A 24,745-nucleotide genomic window follows, 5' to 3' on the forward strand; every position below is an offset into this window, starting at 1 on the left:
CTGTGTTCCATACTCCAGGCACCCATCACCGGCCCCCCCACAAGTTTGCATGCTGTGTGTCCCCCATTTCCTGCACATCTTCCTCTCCACATTGTTTCATTCCACACCAGCCTTCATGGCTTTCCATCTCAGTCTCTCCTCCATGGTCTATCCCAGAGCTTCTGTGGCCTCTCATCCCAGGGAACCTCATCACCTCTCATTTTAGTCTCTTCATCATTTCCCTTCTCTGTTCTCCCCCCCCCATCTCTGTACCTTGTCCTGCTATGTTACCCCACCACCTCCGTCTCTGTCCCTCTTACCTCCTGCAGGGTACCCCTCCCCCTCCCCCCCAGTCCTCCATTGCCTCCCTTTTCTGTACCTCCAGCTCATCCCATGCCTGTCCTTCCGTCTCTAGTGTCTGTCACCTCTGTCACCTCCCTCTGGCATTCTGACCCCTCGAGGTCCCTATCACCTCTGATCTTGTCATCGCGCCTTCATCCGTTTTCACTCAGTCCCAGGGTGGCCTCCAGTTTCTGAACTTCTGTCTCTTCCTACTCCCTGGACCCTCGTCGATGCTGTGTCTGCCCATCACCTCTCACTTTGACTCCATTCTTGTTGCTCCATCATCTTGTTCACTTGCACCTTCATCTCTTTGCACCCCCGTCCCTCACCACCTCTGTCTTGGCCCAGTCTCTTGTCTTCCTACTATTGTCCTCCATATCATCTTCCTGGCTTCCTAGTATTAGTTCCTGTCTCCCCCCCTTCTTTTCCTCCCCTTTCTCTTGCTTCTTTATCTCCCTTTCCATGCCTCTACTTTTGTTCCATCCAGTTCCCCCAGAGCACCCCTTCAGACACGCTTCCTTACTCCTTTCTTCTCTCTTCCTCGCTATAGTCTCCCTCATGTAATCTCTGGCTCAGCTGGGCTTGCCCCACATGGTACTCCCAGCTTCTCACCCCATACCTTGCTTGGAATCTGAACTCCCTCTCTCTCCCCGGGATCTCTCTGGTCCTCTTTAGCTCTCTTCCCCTCCCTGTCCTTGTTTGGTTCCCCTGAGGTCCAGTGTGCTGGCAAAGGTGCCCGGAGAGGCCATGGTCTTTCTGGGCAGCAAAGTGAGGCATGAAGGAGTGAGATAGGAAAGGAGGGGGGGTCAGGTGTCCTGGAGGGGGTGTTTGATGGGGCAGGAGGAGAGGAGGTGAAAGAGGAAGCCATAGGAGAGAGGTGCTGGTGTAGGAATGATGGGCAGGTTGGAAGGAGGCCCCAGGAGCTGGCGTGTCCAAGGCGCAGACAAAGAGCAGGAGATGGGCAGAGGGAACCAGCATGGACCCAGGCGGTTTCATCCTCGCGCCATTCTAGATCTTCCAGAAGGTTTTTGTTATGGCTTCTGATACTTCAGGGACATGGGCAGAAAGAGCTTGGGTGGGAATAGAGGAGATCTATGGAATGTTGGCCTTGGGATTGGTTCAGAGATAGCTGGCCTCTGGCTGGGCAGAGGAAAAAGGTGGCCAATGGCCACCCAGGGCCATGAAGAACTAAAGGAGGAGCTGGAGGCTGTGGAACACAGGGGTGGATGTGGTTGGAGGTAGATGGTCCCGTCTGGAAGGTGAAGTGACTGAGAGGAAGGCAGATAGGGCCCAGAAAAGATGGAAGAGAAGAGAGGAGGCCATCTGTTATCTTGAACCCCTCCTCTGGCTCACCTTAACTACCTGGAGAGGTGAGAACTGACTTCTCTGGGGACTCCATGCTGGGTTGAAGGCCATCCCAGGCCAGGCTTCACCTACTGCTCCATTTCCCTTCTTGGAGTCTTGGGTTTCTACTTGCCTCCTCCTCACCTCTTCCCCATTCCCCACCCATCCCCCAACCCCTGTTATATAAAGTCCCTGCCCACCTGCCAGACACCAGTGACACTCTTGATGGCACACTGGGGCATGGCAAGGCCAGCACATTTGGGTCCTAAAAATGGATTGAGGAGGTGCCACCCTCCTGCTTCCCAATTTCTGGTTTCAGAGTTCTTGAGGAGCTGTGAGCCTTCATTTCTGGTGCTCTTAGGAAGCCTGGGAAGGAAGGGTCCTTCCCAGCTCAGCTCTGAGTCATTAGCTTCCAGGGCTTCTGGATTTATCCCTTGAGCTTATAAAAGAGCCAGCATATATTTTAATTCTGGGTATGGGTGTGTTTGCTTGGTAGAGTTCAGAACACATGGTTTATGACCAAACATGGGTTTAAGAGTGGTGAAGACAAGTTCCAGGATTCTAGATCAAGAGAGAACTGGAGCTCAGGGACCTGGGCCAGTGCAGATCTCCCTGCTCTGAACTGTGGAGGGTCTTACAGAAGGATCTGGTGTTACTTGTAGGCACCTAGGATAGTTTTTTTTTCCTGGATTGTGCGGGAGCTTTATCCTCCCTCAATTTTAGATCTCTCAGAAGACTTTTGTCATGGCTTTTGAGACTGCAGGGACACAAGTAGATAGTCTGCACTGCGTGGGTCATTCTAGCTGGCAGGGGATGCGATTATGTTGTGAGTCTGGTCAGCTAGCTTTTTTTTTTTGTAGGGCTTGAACTCTGGGCATGGGCGCTGTCCCCCAGCTCTTCAGCTCAAGACTAACACTACCACTTGAGTCATAGTGCCAGTTCTGGTTTTCTGGTGGTTCACTGGAAATAAGAGTCTCACAGATGTCCCTGTCAGAGCTGGCTTGGAACTGAGATCCTCAGATCTCAGCTTCCAGCATGGCTTGGATGACATGTGTGAGCCACCGGTGCCCGGCTTTTGCTGGCTATTATTAATGGTTGTTTTTTTTTCTTTTTGTTGTTGTTTTTCTTTCTACAATGCGGGTGTGTGGGGAGTGTGAACAATTCTTGATGGTCTCCAGTGTTTTACTGGTCCAGTTGATTTTTTTTTTTCTGGGTGTGGGAGGCTTGGAGCAGACTATTTTGGGTGTGGGCAGAAGGTGCCAGCCCTGGCCTCTCTGGCTTCTTGTGTCTGGCCAGGAAACACTCTTGCTGAGGGCTTTAGGTGTGTACTACTCCCGGAAATGCATGTACAATCCTGCTCGCTAGCGACTTCCTAGGGAACATCGGGTGTGCACCACTCTTGGGCAGCATGGGGGGGGGCTTGGTTCAGGCCCCGCCTCCTCCGGAGCCCCCCGTGGGGGCTGTCAGAGGTTCTAGATGCGGGGTGGTGGCTCCGTGTCTGCTGGAAGGCAGCCTTGCCTTCTTTGGGGGAACCAGGCGGAGCGGGCGGAGAACAGCCGGCCCCGGGTCGGCGGTGGGCGGAGCTCCTGGTCACGTGACGGGGCAGGGCCTCCGGAGGCCCCGCCTCCTCCGTCCAACAACCCCCCCCCCTTCCTGATCTCGCCCCGGGCGGGGAGAGAAATGTGTCCCCAGGGCAATTGCCGCCGCCCGGGTCCAGTAAAGCATTCATCCTTCACCTCCTCGGCCCAGGAAGCCTCTCCACCCGGTCCCCCTCCGTGTGATAAACGCCCTTCGGCTTCCACGGGCTCGCGCGCGCGCCCAGCGTAATAAACCGGGCTGCAGTGTGGGAACAGCTGGGTAGTAAATCCCGGGGGAGGGCTGGGGAGGGGGCCGCGGCGGGCCGGGGCTCGCCCTGCCCTGGCCGCCCGCGATCGCCGTCTTTGTGCGCCGCCGCCGCCGCCGCCGCCATCGCCATCCTCCGCCACCCTCGCGGCGGCCCGCGAGCCTCCCGTCGGGGCCGCCCGTCCTGCCCCGGCTTTGTGTGCGGCCGGGTGCGTGGGTGTGCGGCCTGGGTGTGCGTCACTGCGCGGGCACGTGTCTGCTGCGGGGTGGGGGGGGCGCGCGCCCCGGATCCCTGCCGCCTGGCCGCCCCCCCCCCCCCCACAGGCCATCAGCCTGTCCCCACCCCACCCCCTTCCCGCTGAGGTGGGGAGGAGGAAGCGCTTCTCCCCGGCCTCGCCCCCAACCACACCTGAGCGCCTTGGGTATCTCAGACTCCAGGTAGATGGGGGTGCCTCCCCTGCTGTGCAGGGACCAAGAAAGCCAATAAACCTCTCCCCGGGGGCCGTGGAACCCAGGGCCGAAGAGGCTGCCAGCCTCTGGTTTGGAAGCCTCTGTGGAGGAAGGTCAGCCACTGAGCTCCCCCCCTCCCAGCCCCCAAATTGGACGTGCAGCTTGTGAGTGGAGGGAGGACCCTGGGTATTACAGTTGCCATGGAAACAGCCGATTTGCCGGAGTGCTGCAGTGTTGGGAGTGGAGAGACCGTACAGGCTGAGGCCTAGCCTGTGCAGGGAGCTCTGGCCTCCAGGTTCCCCCCCTGTCTCCTCCAGGCCCAGTGACCCGCAGGAGTGCACCCCACCCCCAGCCAGCTCTCCACACTAAACTTCAAGTCCAACCTGAGGGGTCCTGAGGAAGGACACTGGAGCCTTGGCTGGGCAGAGCTGGGCTTCCTGTGTGCTGGGTGTGTTTTCCCCACCACAGCTGGGGTGCGCTGTCAGTCATTAGACATCTAGGTGATCCTTCCCCGTCTGCCCTGCCCCTGGGGGTCGCCTCTCACTCTCTCCTTTATATGAATCTCATCTGCTCCATTTATAACCTACAGGGCAGTGTGGCAGGGCCAGGGGACAGCGGGGTGGGGGAGGGGGGGATTTGTGGCTCCTGCTTCCCCAGTACTAACTCAGGCCTCTTGGGGACCCAGGCAGCAAGCTCCCCTTCTTTCCTCAGCTCCTAGTCACCAAGCAGAGAATGCCTCCCTTCCAGGCACTCAAAAGCCCCTCTCTTGTGGCGGCCATGGTGCTCCCTGGCACACACTCTCTTCCACCTGATTGCCTGAACTACAAGGAGCACCTGCGGAGAGAGACCTGAGGCACCTGTGTTCTCCCAGCATGCTCCAGGGTTTCTGCCCTTCGCTCTTGTCTGCTTCTCTTTTTCTCTCAGGTCTAGGCTTTCCTTGAACCCTTTTCACCCCAAGTAGTGGTTTGAGAAGAGTGGTTAATGGCTAATTATTTAATTAAGCATTTTATGAATCTCATTTGCTCCATTTATATCTTAAAGAACAAAGACGGTTCCCTTTCCTTCCCTTCCCTGCAGGCTCCAGAGCCCTAGTACTCCAGACAAGGCTCCCTTCTCAGAAACTGGGTGACCAGGCCCCCATCCCCACCCCACCCCCAGGGAGCTCAGTCAGCCGCAGGAGGGAACATGGCGACTAATGGGGTTTATTTTGGGGCTGAGATCGTTAGGGACCTCACACCCGCCCCCGGCAGCCGGATGGCGAAGAGGAGAGGGAGAAGGGGAGAGAGGGTGGGGTGGGGGAAGGCTGGGAGAGGGAACCTACATCTTGGGCTCCCACTCTCCTGCTTCTCACCTACATCCCTCTCCGTCCTTCTCTGTCCATCTGTCTCTCTGCCTCCTTCCTCCTCTGGCTGTCAGCCTCCCCCCCCCCCTCCATGTCTGTCTCTTCCTTTCTGGGCAGGGCTCCAGAACTCCCTGCTTTGGGACCCAGCACCCCTACCCGAAGGTGGAAGCAATGGGTTTGAGATGAACTTGGAGGATTCTCAGGGCGTTGGGAGGGGCCTGAGGCAGGGGGATGGACAGACACTGGCAGCGAGCCAGAGACAGGCCCGTGAGTCAGAGCTGCCCACAGCCCTGCTCATCCTCCCGCCCTCACCTGGCCCTGTTACTGCTTAACTCTGGCCCCCAAGAAACCCACATCTTGGATCTGTCATCTCTGTTAGCAGAAACTGAGCTGTGTGTCCCCCTCCCACCCCATCCTTCCTGCCCAGGTACACTTGTCTGGTTCACTTGCAGCTCCTCTCTGGGCATGCTCTGGGTGTCAGGGTATTACCTCTTTTGTTTTGCTGTATTTAAAGCTAGGATTCTTGATGAGGCAGCTACATCTGCCCGAGTGTGTGCCCAGGCTGTCTTATCACCCAGGTACCTGCCTTCCAAGTGTGCCTAAGGCCGAGGGGCTGGTGGTGGCTGCTGAGGGCATCAGGGCTGAACGTCCGTCCGCACCCTGGGCTCATGGAGGCCTCATGCTGTGGCCACAACCCAAAGACCTGCTGAGTTTGTCCCTCTGACCCAGCGCTTCCTCTCTCTCCCTTCTCTCCGCAGCTGGGACCACATACATCTTTGGGAAGGGGGGCGCTCTCATCACCTACACATGGCCCCCCAATGATCGGCCCAGCACGAGGATGGACCGCCTGGCCGTGGGCTTCAGCACCCATCAGCGGAGTGCCGTGCTGGTGCGAGTGGACAGCGCCTCCGGCCTCGGGGACTATCTGCAGCTGCACATTGTAAGGACCGGGGCTCAGCCCTTCCACTCCACCTTCCCCAACTCCAAATCCCTCCAGACCTTCAGCACCTCCCCTCGCACCCTCGGGTCCTCCACCCCTGGTCCCAGGGGCTTTCCTCAGTAGTTCTGTTGCTGAGCCTCGACCCTCTCCTGGTCATCCACCACATCTCCAGAACCACCCATCTGGTTCATAGAGCTCCTGAGTCCCAAACTTACTATAAACCTAGTCAAAGGCTTCCTTGAGCCTTCCAGGTCATTCTTCTGTAGCCTTCTGAAATGTCCCCCACATTTTTTTTTTTTTGCCAGTCGTGGGGTCTGCACTCTGGGCCTGGGCGCTGTCTCTCAGCTCTTCAGCTCAAGGCTAGCGCTCTACCATTTGAGCCACAGTGCTACCTCTGGCTTTTTCTGCTTATGTGATGCTGAGGAATCGAACCCAGGGTCTCATGTATGCAAGGCAAGCACTCTACCCCTGAGCCACCTTCCCAGCCCTATCCCCCACATTTGTGACACCCGTCTGCTCACTCCTAGACCACCTAAAGCAGTCCACTAGGGTGTCCTGCATCCATTCTTGCTCCTCTTTTTTTTTTTTTTTTGGTCGATCGTGGGGCTTGAACTCTGGGCCTGGGCGCTGTCCCTCAGCTCTTCAGCTCAAGGCGAGCGCTCTACCATTTGAGCTACAGCGCCACTTCTGGTTTTCTGGTGGTTTATTGGAGATGGGAGTCTCACGGTCTCTCTTGCCTGGGCTGGCTTTGAACCGCAATCCTCAGATCTCAGCCTCCTGAGTAGCTAGGATTACAGGCGTGAGCCACCAGCGCCTGGCCTTTCCCCTCTTTTAGACCTGGTCCCAAGTAGCAGCCACTGTGGTTCTCCAGATCCTGCCCTGGCTTCTGCCCTGCTCTTGACCTCTGAGACCTGAGCCCTCCCAGCAGGCCCCTCACCAGACTCTGGCCAAGCTCAAGCCTCACTGACCTTTTGGCCCAGCCCACATCCTGGCCCAGACCTCTGCCCCTTCCCTGTGTATTGAGCTCCCCTCCCCCCACCCCCATCCTCTTCTGCTCCTTGACCTCTGTTCCTTCTCAGTGCTTCCTTCTGTGTCTCCCCCCACCCCCACCCCCCAGTCTTCCCAGGGAAGACTGGAGTCAGCCTGCCTCCTACCCCTCCCCATAGTCTTAAGTTCTGGGCCTTTGACCTCAGTCTCCATCTTCACATGTGGACCCCTTTTCTGCCAGTTTTCCCTGCCTGGCCAGGCCCCTGAGCTGTGAGGCGGCCAGGCTGTGGGTCAGAAAGGTGTGGGCTGGGAAGGAAGCCTAGAGGCCAGAGGAGAAGGCGCTGACCTTCCCCGTCGGTTGGAGGCTAGGGATGCACAGTTCCCAAGTTGGCACCCTCCCGCCCAACACCAGGGTGTGAAGGAAGGAGGCAGGGGGGAGGCGGCCTGTGGGCAGAGTGTGGCTGCTGTGGCAGTGGCAGCTGACGAATGACACCCACTAGGGAGGGGGCACAGAGGAAAGATGAGCAAGGGAGAGAGTTGGGTCTGGGAGAGAGACCTGTGCCTGTGAGCGAATGAGACAGACGGTGTCTCCGTGAGTGGAGCCTGTTGGCAGAGATGGTGTGGCTGTGAATGGCAGTGTGGCGTTGGGTGCACGATGGCTGCGGCCAAGAGAGCTTGCACCCCATGTTGCTCTGCTTGTACATTCCCCGCGAAGCAGTGTTTGCTGGGATTTCAGTCATCTGTCTGTGTGGCAGGGTCCACTGCGGGCCAGGCTGCTGTTCCTCTCACTTCCCCCACGCCCTTTGGTGTTTGCTGGTACTGGGGCTTGAACTCGGGGTCTCCAATTTCTGCTTAGCTTGCTTGCTTGCTTGCTTGCTTGCTTGATTTATTTATTTATATTTTGTCAGTCATGGGGCTTGAACCCTATGCCTGAGCACTGTCCCTTAGCTCTTCAGCTCAAGGTTATGAGCCATAGCACACTTCCGGTTTTCTGGTGGTTTATTGGAGATAAGAGGTTTCACAGCTTTTCCTGCCCAGGCTGGCTTTCAACCGCCATCCTCAGATCTCAGCCTCCTGAGTAGCTAGGATTACAAGCATGAGCCACCGGCACCCGGCTTCTGCTTAGCTTTTAAACTGGAGGCTGGTGCTCTACCACTTAAGCCGCACTTCCACTCCTGGCTTTTTGCTGACTGATTGGAAATAAGAGTCTTACTTTTCTGCCTGGGCGGGCTATCAAATTGGGATTCTCGGATCTGACCCTCCTGAGGAGCTAGGGTGACAGTTGTGAGCCCCCAGCTCCTAGCTCTTCCTCTCATCTTTGCCTCTTCTGAGTGAGGTCATTTGTAGCTGTGGAGAAGATGGTCTGGGTTCACATCTCAGCTCTGCTCTTTTCTTGTTCTGTCTCTGTTCAAATCACTGCAGCTCTCTGAGCATGCTTCCCTGGGTGGAGCAAAGATAAGAGGGCAGAGAGATGCCATGCCAGTGGCTTAAATGAGTGTGTAATGCACGCAGAGTACTGCTCTGTTGGCACGGAGTGCTCAGGGAACTGATCACCTGGGTCTGGCCACCTGGGCTGTGTGTGTGTGTGTATGTGTGTGTGTGTGTGTGTGTGTGTCTGACCTGCAGGTGTAAGGGATGGTACTTCTTCTCAGGGCTGTGAGCAAGGTATCTTCTCTCCTTTCCACAATCCTCTGTGTGTGCTTGGTGCCTGGGTGGGGAGCCTGGCAAGGGTGAGGGCCACTAGAGAGGCCAGCACTGTAGGGAAAGTTGCGCCCCAGACAGATTAAAGCCCCCTGTGGGCAGCCCCCAAACGCCACCCTCCTGCGGTGACACATCAGCTCCCACCACAGCGTCGTTAGCAGCTCTCAGAGAGTGGGGAGGCGGCAGCAAAATAAGAGAAAAGCAATTTGACGTTTCTAATAAAGCGTCGCTCCACTTTGCCAAATTAATTTTGACTCCCATAATTATTTGCTGTAGGAGCGGCCGCGTTCTCCCCACCGCCGCCTAATGAGGTAATTGGGGAATTAGGAATTAATGACTTTAACAGAAGTGACAACTGACTTCACATCGGGAACGGCTCTGGGGAGCTGCCTCTCCCCCGGAGTGCACAGCTCCCAGCTCCGCTGCCTTCTAGGCAGCCCAGGTGTCCTGCCTTCCAGCGCCCAGGTTGCACGCACTCTTGTGCCATCTCTGCCCAGGCGGAGTCTCGTAGGGAGAAAGCCTGCAGGCATGCAAGAGGCTGGCACTATTCTGGGTGATATTATTACTAACAATAGTAAGGAGCAGGCTGGAGGGTGAGGAGCAGATGACGAGCCCATCTCCCTGGGGATGTTGTCAAGGCTGTGGGTGGCACCTGGGTGGGGCTCGCTAATACTCTTGGTTAGACAAGGCTGGCCTCAGTTTCCCTGCTTTGCTGCATCTGGAGTGTGCGTGTGAACGTGTGCATGCAGGCGTGTGTGGCTTGTTTAGGTTCTGGGATAGGAAAGGATCTCCAAAGTGACAATAGCTGTGCATCCTGCCTCCACCCCCAGGACCACCAGGGAAGTGATAGTCCAGTGGTTCCTCTTGCCCAGGCTGGAGTCTTCGGGGAAGACGCCAGGAATATAGTGTGTTTTTGTGCGAGGCTGGTCTGCCTCCAGTCTGCCCTGTGTGGGGAAGGGCAGGGCTGGCTTAGGAACCATGCTCCATGTCTGGAAGGGGCAGGTGAATGGCACAGGGGCCTAGGCAGAGGACCTCAGCCAATGGGCCGTCCAGTTCTGATGGCTTCCAGCCCATCCTCAGCCCCAGCTCTTTGAGTTGTCTCCCCAGACTTGTTGGCACAGGGGTAAGAGCACTGGCTTTGGAGTCAGGCCAGCTGGGGTTCAGACCTGGGGCTCTCCTCTTTTGTTTGTGGGTGGTTTGTTTTGTTTGGTCATGGAGCCTGAACTCTGGGCCAGGGCACTGTTGCTCAGCTCTTCAGCTCAAGGCTAGTACTCTACCACTTGAGTCACAGCCACTTCCAGCTTTTTCTGCTTACGTGGTGCTGAAGAATTGAATCCAGGGCCTCCTGCATGCAAGGCAAGCGCTCTACCACTGAGCCACCTTCCCAGCCCCTTCCATTCATTAACCTCCCTAGCCCTCAGTTTCTTCCTGGATACAGCAGGGGCGCTGTGAACTTTCTTAGAGCACCCCCTACTGGAGGGATGACAGATCACTTGCACATGGTTCCCACAGGGCCTGGCACCTTTGGGATCTGGCCTACATATCAGATGGCCCCTTCAGGGTCCCCCCTTGGGCTTGTGTCCCCAAATTGTTCCCCTTCAGCCGGTCTCAGTCCTTGTCTATCCTCTGCCTGCTCTTCCCCAACTCCCAGTGCCATCCCTTACCCTACACCCTTCCCTGAATAAGGCTGGGAGAGTCCCACACCGTGACTGCAGAGGGGCTGCCTGTCCACCAGGCAGGCTGGAGACCTGGGGGGGGAGGGGTAGCTCTGCTGCCACCTAGGGCAGGGCATTCAGAGGGGTAGGGGGTGGGGGTGGGGATGGGGACGGCGTAAAGCTCCTCTAAGGCATCTGTCGACTTCCTTGCCTTAGGGAAGCTTCTACTCTGAGAGCCAGGCTGGTCCCCAGCTGGATCCCCATCGACCTTGTCTGGGTTCAGTGGCCCTTGCATTGTGTAGGTGCTTTGTAAACATTTGTGAATATTTTCAATGAACTCAAAAGCAAAAGATGGAGGGGCTGGGAAGTTGGCTCAGTGGTAGAGCGCTTGCCTTGCATGCATGAGGCCCTGGGTTCGATTCCTCAGCACCACATAAGCAAAAAGAAAAAAGCGAGACTCTTATTTCCAATGAACCACCAGAAAACCAAAAGTGGCACTGTGGCTCAAGTGGTAGAGCGCTCGCCTTGAGCTGAAGAACTCAGGGACAGTGCTCAGGCCCAGAGTTCAAGCCCCACAACCGACAAAAAAAAACAACAACACCCAACCCTCCCCCCTAAACCGCAAAAGATGGGTGATGAACAGAAGGGGCTCCTGGTCCTGGCTGCCCCCAACCTCTGAGCCTGGCTTTATTCTTCCACCTGCACATGGGTTGGGAGACAAGCCCCCAGCATCCCTACCTCCTTGGGTGGTTGAGACCAGGAAAGGGACATTATATATCTGTAAAAGGCTGCTGGCCTATAGCGGCCACAGGTGGAGTTCTACAAGGAGAGACCAATTGCTCCTTCCAGGTCTCTCTCTGATCTTTAACCTCCCTGTCCTCAGGACCAGGGCACCGTGGGGGTGATTTTTAATGTGGGCACGGACGACATTACTATTGATGAGCCCAACGCCATCGTGAGCGACGGCAAATACCATGTGGTGCGCTTTACTCGAAGCGGTGGAAACGCCACTCTGCAGGTGGACAGCTGGCCGGTCAACGAACGGTACCCAGCAGGTAGGCGACCAGGCCCACAGCGGTGGTGCAGTGTGGATGGGGTTGGAAGCTGGTGGCCTCTGATTGGAGGGTTGTCCTCTGTAGGGCGTGGCTAGGCAGAGGCTTCCCACTGACGGGGCGGTGGCTATGGAAAATAAAGGGGTGGGACCAGGGTGGGCATGGTTAAGAAAATGGGGATTTGCAGGTGAGGCTTTTGTTGGTAATGGTGCGAGTATGACAATCTGGAGGAGGAGGGTACAGGCTAGGGCCCAGTTTGTAGAGAGGGAGAGAAAAGGGAGGGTAAAGGTAGAGAGAGTGAAAAGGATGCTCAGAGAGGAGGGGCAGAAGAAAAAGTGAGACAGATGTAAAAATCTAGGAGAGAGGCTCCAGAAGTAACATAAAAGTCATCTTGGCAGAAGGCAGAGCTGTTCCCAAAAATAGAGCTAGAGAAAGAAACAAAGTCTTTAAAAGAGCAAGCCAACAACCTGTAGGAGAAGTACGTAAATGAAGAGAAGTAGCTGCAGACACCCACAGAAAAGGAACCCCAGACTCTTAGGTAGTAAGGGACAAGTGAAAAAGAGGGAGACACAAAGGACACGAAAAGTAGAAAGGAGGGCCAAGTGTGTTCAGCTACCTCCATGCACAGACTCGTAGGTATGGAGGCCAATGCTTGGCCCCTGGGGACACAGAGCTGCAAGAGACATAGGATGCTTTAGGAATGCACACAGACCCAAGCGAACAGGGTGATAGCTGTGGTGCTCAATGACAAACCAAGGTCTAGGGAGCACTTGGGAGGGGTGGGGATGAGAACACGAAAGAAAGGGAGTCAGAGACCCCGTGTAAGATAGGGAGGGGGCCTTTGGGTGAGAGGAAACCAGAGGGGTGGGGGGTGATGGGGGAGATCTGGAAATAGTCACTGAGACGTTTGCAGAGACGGAGGCAGCTCCAGGGGAGATGCTGACACACCAGCTCAGCCAGGGAGAGAAGAGGTGGACAGAGCTGAGCGAAGGAGGGAGGGAGTGGAGAAGAGCTCAGCTCTAGAGACAGAGAGGGAGGGAGTTAGAGGCACTGCAGGGACACAGAGACGCTGAGATCCAGGCTGGATGATCTGCGGTCACACAGGACCCAACTGAGGAGCAGAGCGAGCGACTCTGACCCCAGTGCTGCATGAGAGGGGCGTGGGTAGACTGTGGCCAAGCATTCAAGGCTCACCCATGCTGGAACAGAGAAGCCAGTACACAGCCCCGACTCCCAGTCATGAAGCCTTGCACCCAGACTTTTGGGGGCAGCCCCTGAGATTATGCCCACGCAGCTCCTATTAAACACAGAGGCTGACACATTGGGTGTTGGCTGCCCTGCACACATTTGTGAGGTCAGACAGACACACCAGAAAGCAGCTCCACAGAGCATGGCCTGGCATCTCGAAGCCTATGCCACCGGTCCACTTCTGGCTTTTTGGTGGTTAATTGAAGATAGAGTCTCAACAACTTTCTTACCCTTGCTGGCTTTGGACAGCAATTCTTGGATCTCAGCCTCCAGAGTATCTAGGATTACAGGGGTGAGCTGCCAGGCCCTGGCTCAGGCTAGTCTTTACTGCAGTGATGACTCTGGCCTGGCCCAGACCGGGCTAGACTCAGGGGCAGGAAATCAACCCATATCTAGCCATGACTTATGGTTAGAGCTTCACTCTTTAGAGTTGAGCAGGCCAGAGGCCAGGCCAGAGGGCTTTTGCCTGCTCTGCTCTGTCAAGAATCCTGGCTAGGAGTAAGGGAAAGCCTGCCTGATGTCCCATGCCTGCACATTGTGTAACCCAAGGACCTAGTTGCTACCTGTGTGCACAGCAAGGGCAGATCCTTAGCACCCTGGCAGGTCAGGTCTGAGGTGCCGAGGGTCCAGAGAGTGAGCTCCCTCACCCCCACCCCCTGTCTTGCAGCGAGCACAGAGACACTGGGTTCCATTCTGCAGAACCTGAGTTTTAACCCTGAATCTTACTGACAAAGCCGTGTGACGTGGGCACCATCTCACCTCTCTGAACCTCTGAATTGTGGGGATAGTACCTGACTCACAGCCATCCTGCGACTCCCACGGGAAAATCCAAGGAAGGTGCTAGAACAGCATGGCCTAGAGGAGATGATCCACAAACAGAGCTTTGGTTAGAATCTACATATACTCAATCTCTTTCCAAATGAGGCAGAAGTGTGTTCTTGCAGCCAACACACACACACACACACACACACAGAGTATCAAATTATTCATCTTTAAGAGTGTCCTGAATCCTCGGTGCCTCTCAAGCACCCGAGGCGCTGTCATCCTCATCCTCGTACGGGGACACAGGTGTCAGTGGGAGCTGTGCACAGCAGGACCATGGTCAGGTCTGTCTAGGCAGCTGAGTGCAGTTGCAAGTGCAGGTGGGAGCGAAAGCCTCCTGCCCCTCTCAGGCCCTGAATGGCGTGTGAGGGAATTTAAGTAAGGGGTCAGATTCCCAAAGGAAGTTGTATTTCTTTCCACTATGCAGATAGAAATCACCCACGGCCCATGACTGAACACACAGATTCCCATAAACACACTGTCATACCACACACACACACACACACACACACACAACACACACACACACACACACACACACACACACACACACACACACACACACTGGTGGACTGGGGCTTGAGAGTGGAGAGAATTGATAGGCCGCCAAGGATGGGGTTTGAATTGAGGAAGGAACCGGAAGGGGAAAAGCCAGGGGGCCGGCAGGGTATGTGGCTAAGGGAGAGGAGAGGACTAGGGCCAGGCTGGGTCCTAAGGGATGAAGGTACAGAACCTGGCTCTGAACAGAGAGGGAGCTGGGCGGCTGGAAGTGGGGCTGGGATGGGGAAGAGCCAGGCAGAGCAGGCAGCAGAGGAGAGCTAGGGTGGCTGCAGCGGGGAGAAGGGAGCTGCGGAGACTCCAGTTTCCCGGAGGTCAGCCGCAGTGGCCACCAGGTACCAGCATGAGGGAGAAGAGTCTCTCAGGGAGAGCAGAGATTGGGACACACAGGGGGTGGGAATTAAGGGGTGTGTGTGTGGTGGGATGGGAAAGGAGGGGTGGGTGGGAGTTGAGCACAGAAAGAACAGGGAGTTGCAAAGGCTTCGAGAAGTGGTTAAATCTCACTGTTAAATGTGTGTGCTGGGTGACCCCCTTAAATGCCGCATAAACCCCCGCTTAACCCATCCCCTCACTTCTAAACCACCCTCTAAATGCAGTAACCAGCTGGGCCCCAAGCCTTCTGCCCCCCCCCAACTTAAACCTGCTAAATGTCCCGCCCCAGCCCTGCCACCCCACTTTGGGATGGTAAAGGAAGCGGATGTCAACCTCAATGCCTGAGCAGATAAATCTGTTTAACCTCTGACCTTTGACCTTCCAGCTGCCTTTTCTTTACACGTCCACTTCCCTTTTTCCTTTTTCTCCTTTTCCCCCCTTTCTTTGGGTTGCCCCCCCCAGGGTGGGGCTGGCTCTGGATGGGAGCCTAGGGAGGTGGGCAGGGCAGAAGAGGGACCCAGCTATTCTCTTCCTGCTCCCTCCCTCCTTCCGGTGGATGTTGCTGCTCACTCTGGGTCTCCTGAGAAATGCATAACTACTTTTCTAACTCCTTTGGACTTCGCTGCCTGAGAAACCTACTGTCTTTCTAAACTTTTCCAAGGAAACTTTGATAACGAGCGCCTGGCGATTGCTAGACAGAGAATCCCCTACCGGCTTGGTCGAGTAGTAGATGAGTGGCTGCTCGACAAAGGTAATTAACCAGAATTAATTAATTAATTAACTAACTTTAAAAACACTATCTTAAAGGTGCAGAGCTCTCTCTTCCCTCCCCCCCTCCCCCTGCCTTCGCCCTGCCCAGCCCTGAGCGAAGGAATGACTGTTGGGCCAGGAGGCCCCCTTTCTCTTTGCAGTGAGGGTGGATAGAGCCAGGACCATGGTTTGAGGCAGGATGGGAGGGTTTGTTTTCTTTAGAGGAGGAAAGCTAGGATCGGCCTAGGACCATCCCTGAGGCCCCTGAGGATAAAAGCTCCCCATTTTCTGAGGTGCTGAGCCCGGACATGACAGGTGGGCGGGCGTGAGGTTCACAGGTGGTTCCCCTGCCCAAGTTCACTGCCAAGATTTGGACAAGGGCCTCGGGTGCTTTGGAGGCCCAAAGGCTTTGGGAAGTGGGAATGGCCGATCCCGAGACTCAGAGGAGGGTTAGGAAGGCTTCACTCACCAAGACAGAGGAGAGAACTGACAAGCTGGGTTTCCGATCCTTCTAGAAAGACCCTCCCCGCCAAGGAGAGCAGCGGTGGAATAGACAGGAATGGACTTCCTCCCTTGTCTAGAAGCCTCTTAGAAGTAGTGGAGGCTGAGGAGAGCGTGGCTGAGTAGGGGTTCCTTCCAGCTGGGCTGATGAGGAAGACAGGGGGCTCCCTAAGAGGCCCCATGTGGCAGTGAGGTGCTGCCGGGGGAGAGGAAGAAGGCCTCTTGTCACGGGGTGGCTGGGGGCCAAAGGCAAAACCGTCTCCTTCCCACTGGAGGAGGGGCGAGCTCTGTACCTCTAAGGCTAAACTCTAGCGGGGAGCAGAACTGTTAAACTCCCACTTAACCAGCTGATAACTTGTGCTTTAAATGTCCATGGGGCCTTCCCCGATAAACCCCCAAACGCCACATCCAGCCCTGCACCAGTGGGCCTAAACATGCCGATAAACCAGATGTGATAAATCTATAACATGACAACAAAAAAAAGTTAAAGGGACTGTAACAGATGTGCTAAAACCTCCAGCCCCCAGCCACACTGGGCTGCTGTCTCCAGCGGGGCGAACTTTAACCCTTTGAGGTGTTTGTGGTAGGTGGGCCAGGGTCTGGAGCCACAGAGACCAAGTTGACTAAATGATGTGGCTTCCTCTCCATCACCCACCTCCCTTTCTCTACCAGAATCAGAGGCCAAGGAGCAGCCTGGCTGAGGCTGGAACAGCTTGTGATGCCAAGAAGGGAGAGTTGGACAGGTCCAGGGGGAGAGGCTGGGATTTGGGGCCTGTCCTTCACCAGTAGCTTGTCTGTATCTTCTCTTCAGGTCTGGAAAGACAATTCCTTCCTAAAAGAAAAACTTACTTTTAATGTAGCCTGGGCCTTGTACTTCTGTCTGTGCCTGGTGCTCTCCTTAGAAAGACAGTGACCATAGTTTTGGCTCAGTCCACGTCACGGGCAGGGTCCTGAGGATGACATAAAACAAAAGAGGTAGCCGGGTGCTGGTGGCTCACACCTGTAATCCTAGCTACTCAGGAGGCTGAGTTCTGAGGATCTCGGTTCAAAGCTAGCCCGGGCAGGAAAGTCCATGAGACTATTATCTCCAATAAACCACTCGAAAACAGGAAGTGGCGCTGTGGCTCAAGCGGTAGAGCGCTCGCCTTGAGCTGAAGAATACAGGGACAGCACCCAAGCCCAGAGTTCAAGCCTCACGACCAACAAAAACAAAGCAAAACAAAAAAAGAGGAGCAAAAAAAAATAATAATAAGGGAACAAGGGCAGGCATTCAAGGAGGGAATATTCTATTGTCAGCACCTGGCATATGGTAGGTGCTCAATAAATATTTATAGAATGAATCTATTTTCTAGTTCCAAAGCATGTTTCCTGAGAGGCTGCACAATGAAGAGATCTGTGGTAAAAATAAGCCTGAAATGCTAGGTCCTGCTTAGCATTACCTGATACACAGGTAAATAGAGAAATCCTTTGAGAAAGAAATCCTGTATGGTTGTGACCTGTTTGTTTCCCAAACTCATGATCACTGGCGACCCTTCTTTCCTTTGTTTTGTTTGCAATTCTTCTGCCTGGAAATCAAGTTGGGACACCTGGCTCTTAGGGGCCTAGGCCCAAACTGCCACCTGTCCTCTAGCTCTTCAGACTCTATGAGTTTCCTTCCTGCCCCCCTGCTCCCCATTTGTAGGGAGGCATCAGTTCCAAGGGCCAGCCTTGTCTCAAGTAGGCCAGGGGAAAGTACTGAGGGAGAAAGAGAAGCCGGGCAGGAAGAACTGGAAGCCATTCCAGAGGTATCCTGTGTTTCCAAGCAGGGCATGGGTCTCACAAGCTGGACTGGCCTCACCCCGGGCTTTTGGGGGTACAGCTCACAGATACCTAACTCTAAACCAGATCTTTAACGAGACACTAACCAGAGGCTAACAAGGGCTAAGCCAGATCTTAAACCGCCCCCCCAGCGCCAGCAGCTAAAGGTCCAGGGGAACAAGGGGCAAAGCAGCGGCCCGTCGGCCCTTTCCCCACCAAATAAGCCACACCAAAAACCAAAGTTAAATCTAAACTTAAATATAATAAACGTCTTTTCTAAAAAACTAAAACTACAAACTCAGAGGGTTAAACCGACCCCCAGATCCACTCAAAAACCAAAGCAAGCAGCCTGAGCCCACACAGGTGGGGATTTTGAGGTGCGAACCACCTTGGAGCTGGAGCGGTTATTTTGGCTGTCAGCAAGCGAAGCAAGGTCCCTTTAACATTTTCACCTCTCTGCTTGCACGGCCAGACTGGGAGGAAGGGCTGTGCTCACCAGGGCCTGGGTTCAGCCAGCGGCTGGGTGGCCGTGGGCAGGGAGCCTGGCTGGCAGAAGGGTCGCTTGGGGGTAAGAGTCCAGCCCAGAGCAGGCTGGGCAGCGGCTGTGCCCACTGCGCCCCTCTTCTCCCTCTGGCTTTGTTCACACGCACTAACTCCACCACAGCCTGGCAGTGCCCCCTCTACCTCTGCCTTGGTCGCCACTGTGCGCTGCTTCCGGGAGGAGACCTGTAGCGTGGGGCTGGACGCTTGGGTGGGGGGTTTGGGAAAGCAGAAAGAGAAGATGGGGTTGCACCGAAGTAAAGAGGGAAATGATCCCGTGGTAGGGCAGCAGGGGGACTTGGCAGAGGGGGGAGAGGCATGTGCTCACTGGGAAAGGGGGTGACCGGGCTCCCTTTCCCAGCCCCTGTGTGTCCTGGGACCCCTTGCTGGGGTGCTGCCTGGCTGGGCTAGGGGCTCTCTGGCTGATGGGGCCTTTCTCTTTGGTTGTCTGTCCTTCCTCATTTCTCCCCCCACCCACTTGCTGGCTTCTTCCTGGATTCCTCTCTTCCCTTTGGTTTCCTCCATTCTCTCCATCCCTTCCTGCCTCTGCCCCCCACCCCCTCCCACTTCCTGCCTCTCCTCTGTACTCCCCCCTCCCTTACCCCCCCCAGGACGCCAGCTGACCATCTTCAACAGCCAGGCTGCCATCAAGATCGGGGGCCGGGATCAGGGCCGCCCCTTCCAGGGCCAGGTGTCGGGCCTCTACTACAATGGGCTCAAGGTGCTGGCGCTGGCCGCAGAGAGTGACCCCAATGTGCGGACCGAGGGCCACCTGCGCCTGGTGGGGGAGGGGCCGTCCGTGCTACTCAGCGCGGAGACCACCGCCACCACCCTGCTGGCCGACATGGCCACCACCATCATGGAGACCACTACCACCATGGCCACCACTACCACGCGCCGGGGCCGCTCCCCCACGCTGAGGGACAGCACCACCCAGGTGAGCCCCGCCCCCCCCACACACCAAGGACTACCTTTCGGGAAGTAGCCTGCGGGTGGCGGTAGCAAGGGATGTGTCGGGTGTGGGGGTGACCACACCTGTTTCTCGAAGGTCCATTCTCAAGAGTGGAGGGGAGCAGAACAGGGAAGTCTGCCCACTCCTCTTAAGACAGAGGAAGTCTGGGAAAGGAGGGGGGGTCAATGGTAGGGCAATGCATTTCACCTCCTGGCTCTGGCCAGTGCCCCCTGGGCAGCGAGTACCTGGAGAATAGCTCCTTCTAGCCTCTCCGGCAGTGGGTAGCTCCTCTCCTGGTTGGTTGGAGTCCCTGCAATGGGAGGGGCGTGGCCGCCACTCATCATCCCCACGTGACCTTGAGCAGGCCGGGCGGCTTAGCGGGATTCCGTTCCCTCTCTCTGGCTGTGGTCTGCACAGGGTGAAGGTGCTCCCTAGTACTCCCCCCACCCCTCCTTCCCCAGTGCTCCCTGGGCCAGGTCTGAGTTTCCTAGGTGTAGCTGCCAGTGCCGATGGTTGGTCATGGAGGGCTTGCACCTGGCACCTGGAGCTTAGTGGCTGTCTCCCCATCCCCCATGCAGCACGGGGGCCTGGCCATGAGGGCATGGCCTGACCTCCACCAGCAGCTGTGTCTGGTTTCTCTCTAACTGAGGGGTGGGTCCTAAGGGGCTCCAGGCCCCTCTCCCCTGTGAGGCTGTGCTGTGGGGAGCCTGGGACGGGGCTGGCTGGAGTGAGGCAGGTGGAAGTCACAAGCCTGTACCCCTCCCTGTCTGCTGTCACTGCCCAGCTGGCTGAGGAGCTATCCAGATACCCTGTAGGGGGCAGGAACCCTGGGCCAGGGCTGGGCCTAGCATCCCTGCCCTCCAGATCATAGAAGGACTGTCCAGTCTCAGGGGGGAGGGCAGACCAGCCAGGGGGAAGAGAAGGTGGGATCCCCCAGATTAATGCTGTGCTGGAAAAGTGAGGGCACGAGTCCGAGAACATCCTCAGGTGAGGGCTGCGCTAGCTGACGAAGGGACTTAGGAGCAGGCAGGGTAGGAGCCTCTTACCAGGAGCCTCGCCCGGCCCTGCCTCCTGTCCTGAAGCCTCTCAGCCTCTCGTCTTACCTGGACTTTGGGCTTCCCTCCTTGGGTCTCTTTCCGAACACCCAAGTTCCTTCTCCCCCCCACCACCCTCGCTCATTCATCTCAGGGATTCTCTTTCTTTGCAATCAGGAGGAAAGAAAATGCTGACAAAGTCGACTCCTGTTGTCATGGCAACCACAGCCCTAATTATTGTGTGCAGCCCAGTTCTTTCCCCGAAGGGGGATGGGAGCCAGATGAGGGGTGATGAGGTGGTGAGAGTGGAGCTAAGAAACCCCTCCAGGTCCTGTCCCCAGTGCCTGTGCAGGCCTCTGGGGGCCCCTGCCACGCCTCCCCAGCCCCCGGCTCCCGCCCTCCCACCCAGGTCTGAGAGCCATCTCCCGCTTCCAGAAATAAAAGGCACAACATATGCTGCTTGATCCACTTGGCATGGCTGCCGCTTCGTGTCCATTTGCATGGGGAAGCTAGACAGCCAGAGTCACCCACAAAGTGACGAGAGGGCTAGGTCTCGGCCCAGGCGTATCCCCCGTGCTGTCCCACACCTCAAGAGTCAGTTGTAGGGTCCACTCACCAGCCTGGAACCCTTTCTTTTCCTACCCTTCCTCTCCGGCCCTCCAGAACACAGATGACCTCTTGGTGGCCTCGGCCGAGTGTCCTAGTGATGATGAGGACCTGGAGGAGTGTGAGCCCAGTACTGGTGAGTGCCTTTCCCCCCTCCCCTGCCCCGGGCCCCTGCGACACGACGCTGATGGGAGGGGGGCGACTGTCCCAGCCACCTGGTCCCAGCCCAGGGCCTGCTATAGGCTTCAGCTTCCTCTGGTAGACCCCTCCCATGCTCAGAGCCCCCAGTTCCCTCACATGCCCTCTGGTGGTGCCCTTTGGTGGCCCCAGCCCTTGGAGGTAGTCAGGTCCTTAGCACAGGGCCCTGGGGTGGAGAGCTGGGGCAGAAGAGGGAGATGTTCCTTTAGAAAGACAGCTAAATGCACGTCCAGGGTGGAGGGTGGGGAACTGCAACCCCCATCAGCTCTGAGGTGCAGAACTACAATTCCCATCAGCCCTGAGGTACAGACCTGCAACTCTCATTAGCTCTGAGGTACAGAACTACAACTCCCATCGTCAGCTGTGGGTTCTGGTGTTCTCTTGGTCACTCATAGAGAAGGTCTCTGCTAGATCCTAAGCCCCCTCATGCCCAGCCTCAGGAACAAATCTGGTGCTCTAATCTGAAGGATCCCCAGGGTAGAGCCTGCCAGGAAGCCAGGCCAAGGTAGGCATTGCTGCATTGCAGTTCTACGCTTGGCAGCATGCTGGGGATGAGGTATTCCTAAACCAGACATGAGATCTCCTGGGGGGAGCCCAGTGGTGGAGCTGCTATAGGAGGGCAGGGTTTGGAAGGAGGATTGCCAGTGTTTAGGGGTATTGTGGGGCTCTGTCTGATGGTGTCAGCTGGAGCTGCAGAGAACATCTGTGAGTGGGAGCAGGGTGGCTTGGTGGGTGCCTGGCTGCTCATCTGAGCTGGTGGCAGGCGCTTGGGAGTCATAGTGGGAATGGAAGAAGACCTCTGGCAGGCTGGAAGTTGGGGCAGGTATGCGCAGGGCCGAGGGAGGGATGCGGTCAGGAGGTAGGCAGTCTACCCTGGTACGGTCTGGCTTGTGGGAGAGGGCCTGGGGGTGAAGTAGCACCTGAAGAGACGTCGGTAGAGCAAAGAAGGGAACAGAAGGTCCAAATATGGACTGTGGAGACTTGGGGCCAAGGCTGAAGTTCAGAGACCAAGGGTAGAGGCTCCTACACCTAGGGGTTGAATCCCATTGTCCTTTGTATCTCCTGAGTAGCCATGGTGCTGGGCCCAGGGTACTCATAGGGGTTGCCAGCTGCTGGGCTGGGAAGGCCTGGTGTCTGGCCTCCCAGCTCAGGGCCTGGGCTTCCTGGAACAGAGGCCCTCGGCTGGGAGCCACCCCACCATCGCCCCGACCCTGTCTTTGCTTTGGGAGGCTACGGGCTGTAACAGCATCTCCCCCAGCCCTGTCTCTGAGCTCCAGGAACAGACTGAGGGCTGTCATAGCCTCTCTTTCCCAAGCTTGCTGTCAATGGCGGTAGAGGCCGTGGGACGGAGCTCTGGGACTGGGTGGGGCCTGAGAACAGGGCTCTGCTTGTCCTCATGCTCAGGGAGCTTCCAGCCACGGGAAGCTTCTGTGCTCACCCCGGACTTTGCAGAGGCCATCTGGGGCCAGATGGTCACCATGCCGGCAAGAGCAGCATGTGCTGACGCTCCATCCTAGCCTCCCAGCTCAGTGTAGCCAGAGGCCGGCGTGTGACCCACAGCGTGTGCTCTGGTGGCCTGAGCTTTCAGGCTTTGTGGGACAAGAGGGTCACTTGAAGAAGACAGGCCAACCGTCCCCTAGTCATGGCTTTTGGAGGCCACTAGGAAGACAGCCACAGATGTGAGGGTAGGATGGGGAGGGGGGGTAGAAGAAGACCGGAAGCTGGGGTTGGAGGGACTGGTGGCCAGCCTATCATCAGCTTTAAAAATAAGGCTTGGAGAGAAACAGAGGCCTCACTGGAGCCCCCCGAGAAAACCACAAGGGCTATTGGCTCCCCCCTCCCATCCCTCTGTCCCCCCCTCCCCCCGCAGCCATGGGTCTGCCGTGGGTCTGCAGATCCACATGCAAAATGCTTAAACTTGGCCATCAGCATCCCAACAGGAGGCCAGGCAAGAACCAAGATGACTTTAGGGACCCTGGGCTGGTGTAGACCATGTCTTCCCCCATCTGGCTGACATTTTCCAGCAAGAGCTTCTTTGGGATGCCAGGAAGGGCGGCTTTCTGGAGCAGAGGCTCAGACCCCTTGGCACCAATGTTCATGGTGGAGACAGCCTGTCTGGGGACACTGACTGCCCAGGGTGCCGGCGCTTTCCTGCCTTTCCAGAGCCTCATCCCTGGATACAAGGTGTAGGCCCCAGGATCGTCCCTGCTTGGTCTGCTCACTTTTCCACCCTCTCCCCTAACTCAGCCCCCGACCCAGACCTCAGGCCTTGTGCCACCTCCCTGGTCAGTGAGCCAGGCCTGGAACAGTGTATTCTACCTGAAAATGGCAGCCAGAGATGATCGTTAACATTCTTTCGAATGGGGACATGCACCTGCAGTTGGTAGTGTGAGCTATCTATCTCCCATTCTCTCACGTGGTCTGGCCCCTGTAGATTTGGATATAAGACAGGCATATGCCCACACACATTCTGCTTTGCCTGGAGACAGGTATGCACACATCCAACACCCCTTTGTAGACTGTCAGCAAGCTCACACGATCTTCTACACACCTATGGCCAATCGTAGAGCCTGTGCCACACACACCCAGATCGACAGTGGGCACGCACATGCTTACACTGAGAGTCCCTTGCATGCTTGGGTGCGCAGGCCAGAACCAGAAAAGTGCAAACTTGGGCACGTGTGAACAGACTCGTGAAGGTGTGTGATTCCTCACAGTGTCCTATGTGTGAGCTCAGAGCTCCCAGATGCCCAGAGATGCTCAGACACAGCTGCTTGCTTGCTCAGCCCTGGAGGCTTGTGTGTGTGTTCAGCTACACAAGGGTAACACACCACACACCCATGTCCTGATGTGAGCTCAGAGCTACATGGCTGTGCACACCCAAACCCCCAGAGGGGCATATGCGGTACATGCAGACCACATGTCCAGAACCACACACATGCCCAGAGCTGCAGAAGCACTCCTGACATGCGTGTGTTTAGATCTCAGGGTGTGCTCACATCATCCAGATACACACCTGTGACACACCCTTAGTCTCACAGATTCCACATGTGTGTTCAGCTTACAAAGCCACCTCCATCTATGTGGACAGATCTGTATTACACACTCACATGTGTCTGAACCAGAAGTTCCCACCAATGTGTTCAGACTTACAGACAATCCCATGTTTCAGAACCCCAGAGATTCCGTGTGCATGTACAAAGAGTGGCCAGACTCTTGGAAGTGTGCACACACATATGCATATGCTAGGACACATCTGTGCATGCGTGTCAGCCCTCTCTAGGTATACTGGCCAGGATGCACACCCAACCACCAAATGCGTGCTTGCTCACAGAAGGCACCTGCACTAGTGTGCATGCATGTCCTAAAACCAGGGTGCAGGGGCGTGTTCTCAGGGGAAGGTGATGCGTGCCCAGCTGCAGGGGCCGTGCCTCTGTACACACTTGTTCAGTCTCCCGACTTGCATTTGTCCCACACTGCTCTCATGAGAGGGGCCCTCTGAGGCCTCCTTCACTCACCCTTTGGGGCTCATGCATACATGTACACACCTGTGCTCAGATCCCAGAGGGTGTGCATGCATGTGCCCAGCTCCATGGTGGTGTGCACACATACACACCACAGAGACAAGCAAGGTTTATACCGAAGCACACGCACACAGGCAAAGCACATCCACTGGTACACACACACTCGGGCCTTCACTGACCTGCACAGGTGTTCACAACCATAGTTATAC

At 56.3% G+C, this 24,745-nt stretch overlaps 1 protein-coding gene across 23 annotated transcripts in view; it reads left to right on the forward strand.

Annotated features, from left to right (window-relative positions):
• LOC138806825 (neurexin-2) overlaps window positions 1-24,745 on the forward strand; it is a 105,778-nt gene that overhangs the window by 71,454 nt on the left and 9,579 nt on the right. For 15 of the 23 annotated variants that reach the window (XM_069992194.1, XM_069992205.1, XM_069992196.1 and 12 more), the window contains 5 exons: window positions 6,058-6,239; window positions 11,466-11,637; window positions 15,296-15,385; window positions 18,834-19,159; window positions 20,872-20,950. In XM_069992194.1, the coding sequence (XP_069848295.1) occupies window positions 6,058-6,239; window positions 11,466-11,637; window positions 15,296-15,385; window positions 18,834-19,159; window positions 20,872-20,950 (849 nt within the window). The remainder of the gene's footprint in view (window positions 1-6,057; window positions 6,240-11,465; window positions 11,638-15,295; window positions 15,386-18,833; window positions 19,160-20,871; window positions 20,951-24,745) is intronic. The other 8 variants (XM_069992202.1, XM_069992210.1, XM_069992203.1 and 5 more) reach the window with 1 other exon arrangement.

Source organism: Dipodomys merriami, unplaced genomic scaffold, assembly GCF_024711535.1.
Source record: "Dipodomys merriami isolate MVZ:Mamm:240054 unplaced genomic scaffold, mDipMer1.0.p SCAF_409, whole genome shotgun sequence".
NCBI classification, from domain to species: domain Eukaryota; kingdom Metazoa; phylum Chordata; class Mammalia; order Rodentia; family Heteromyidae; genus Dipodomys; species Dipodomys merriami.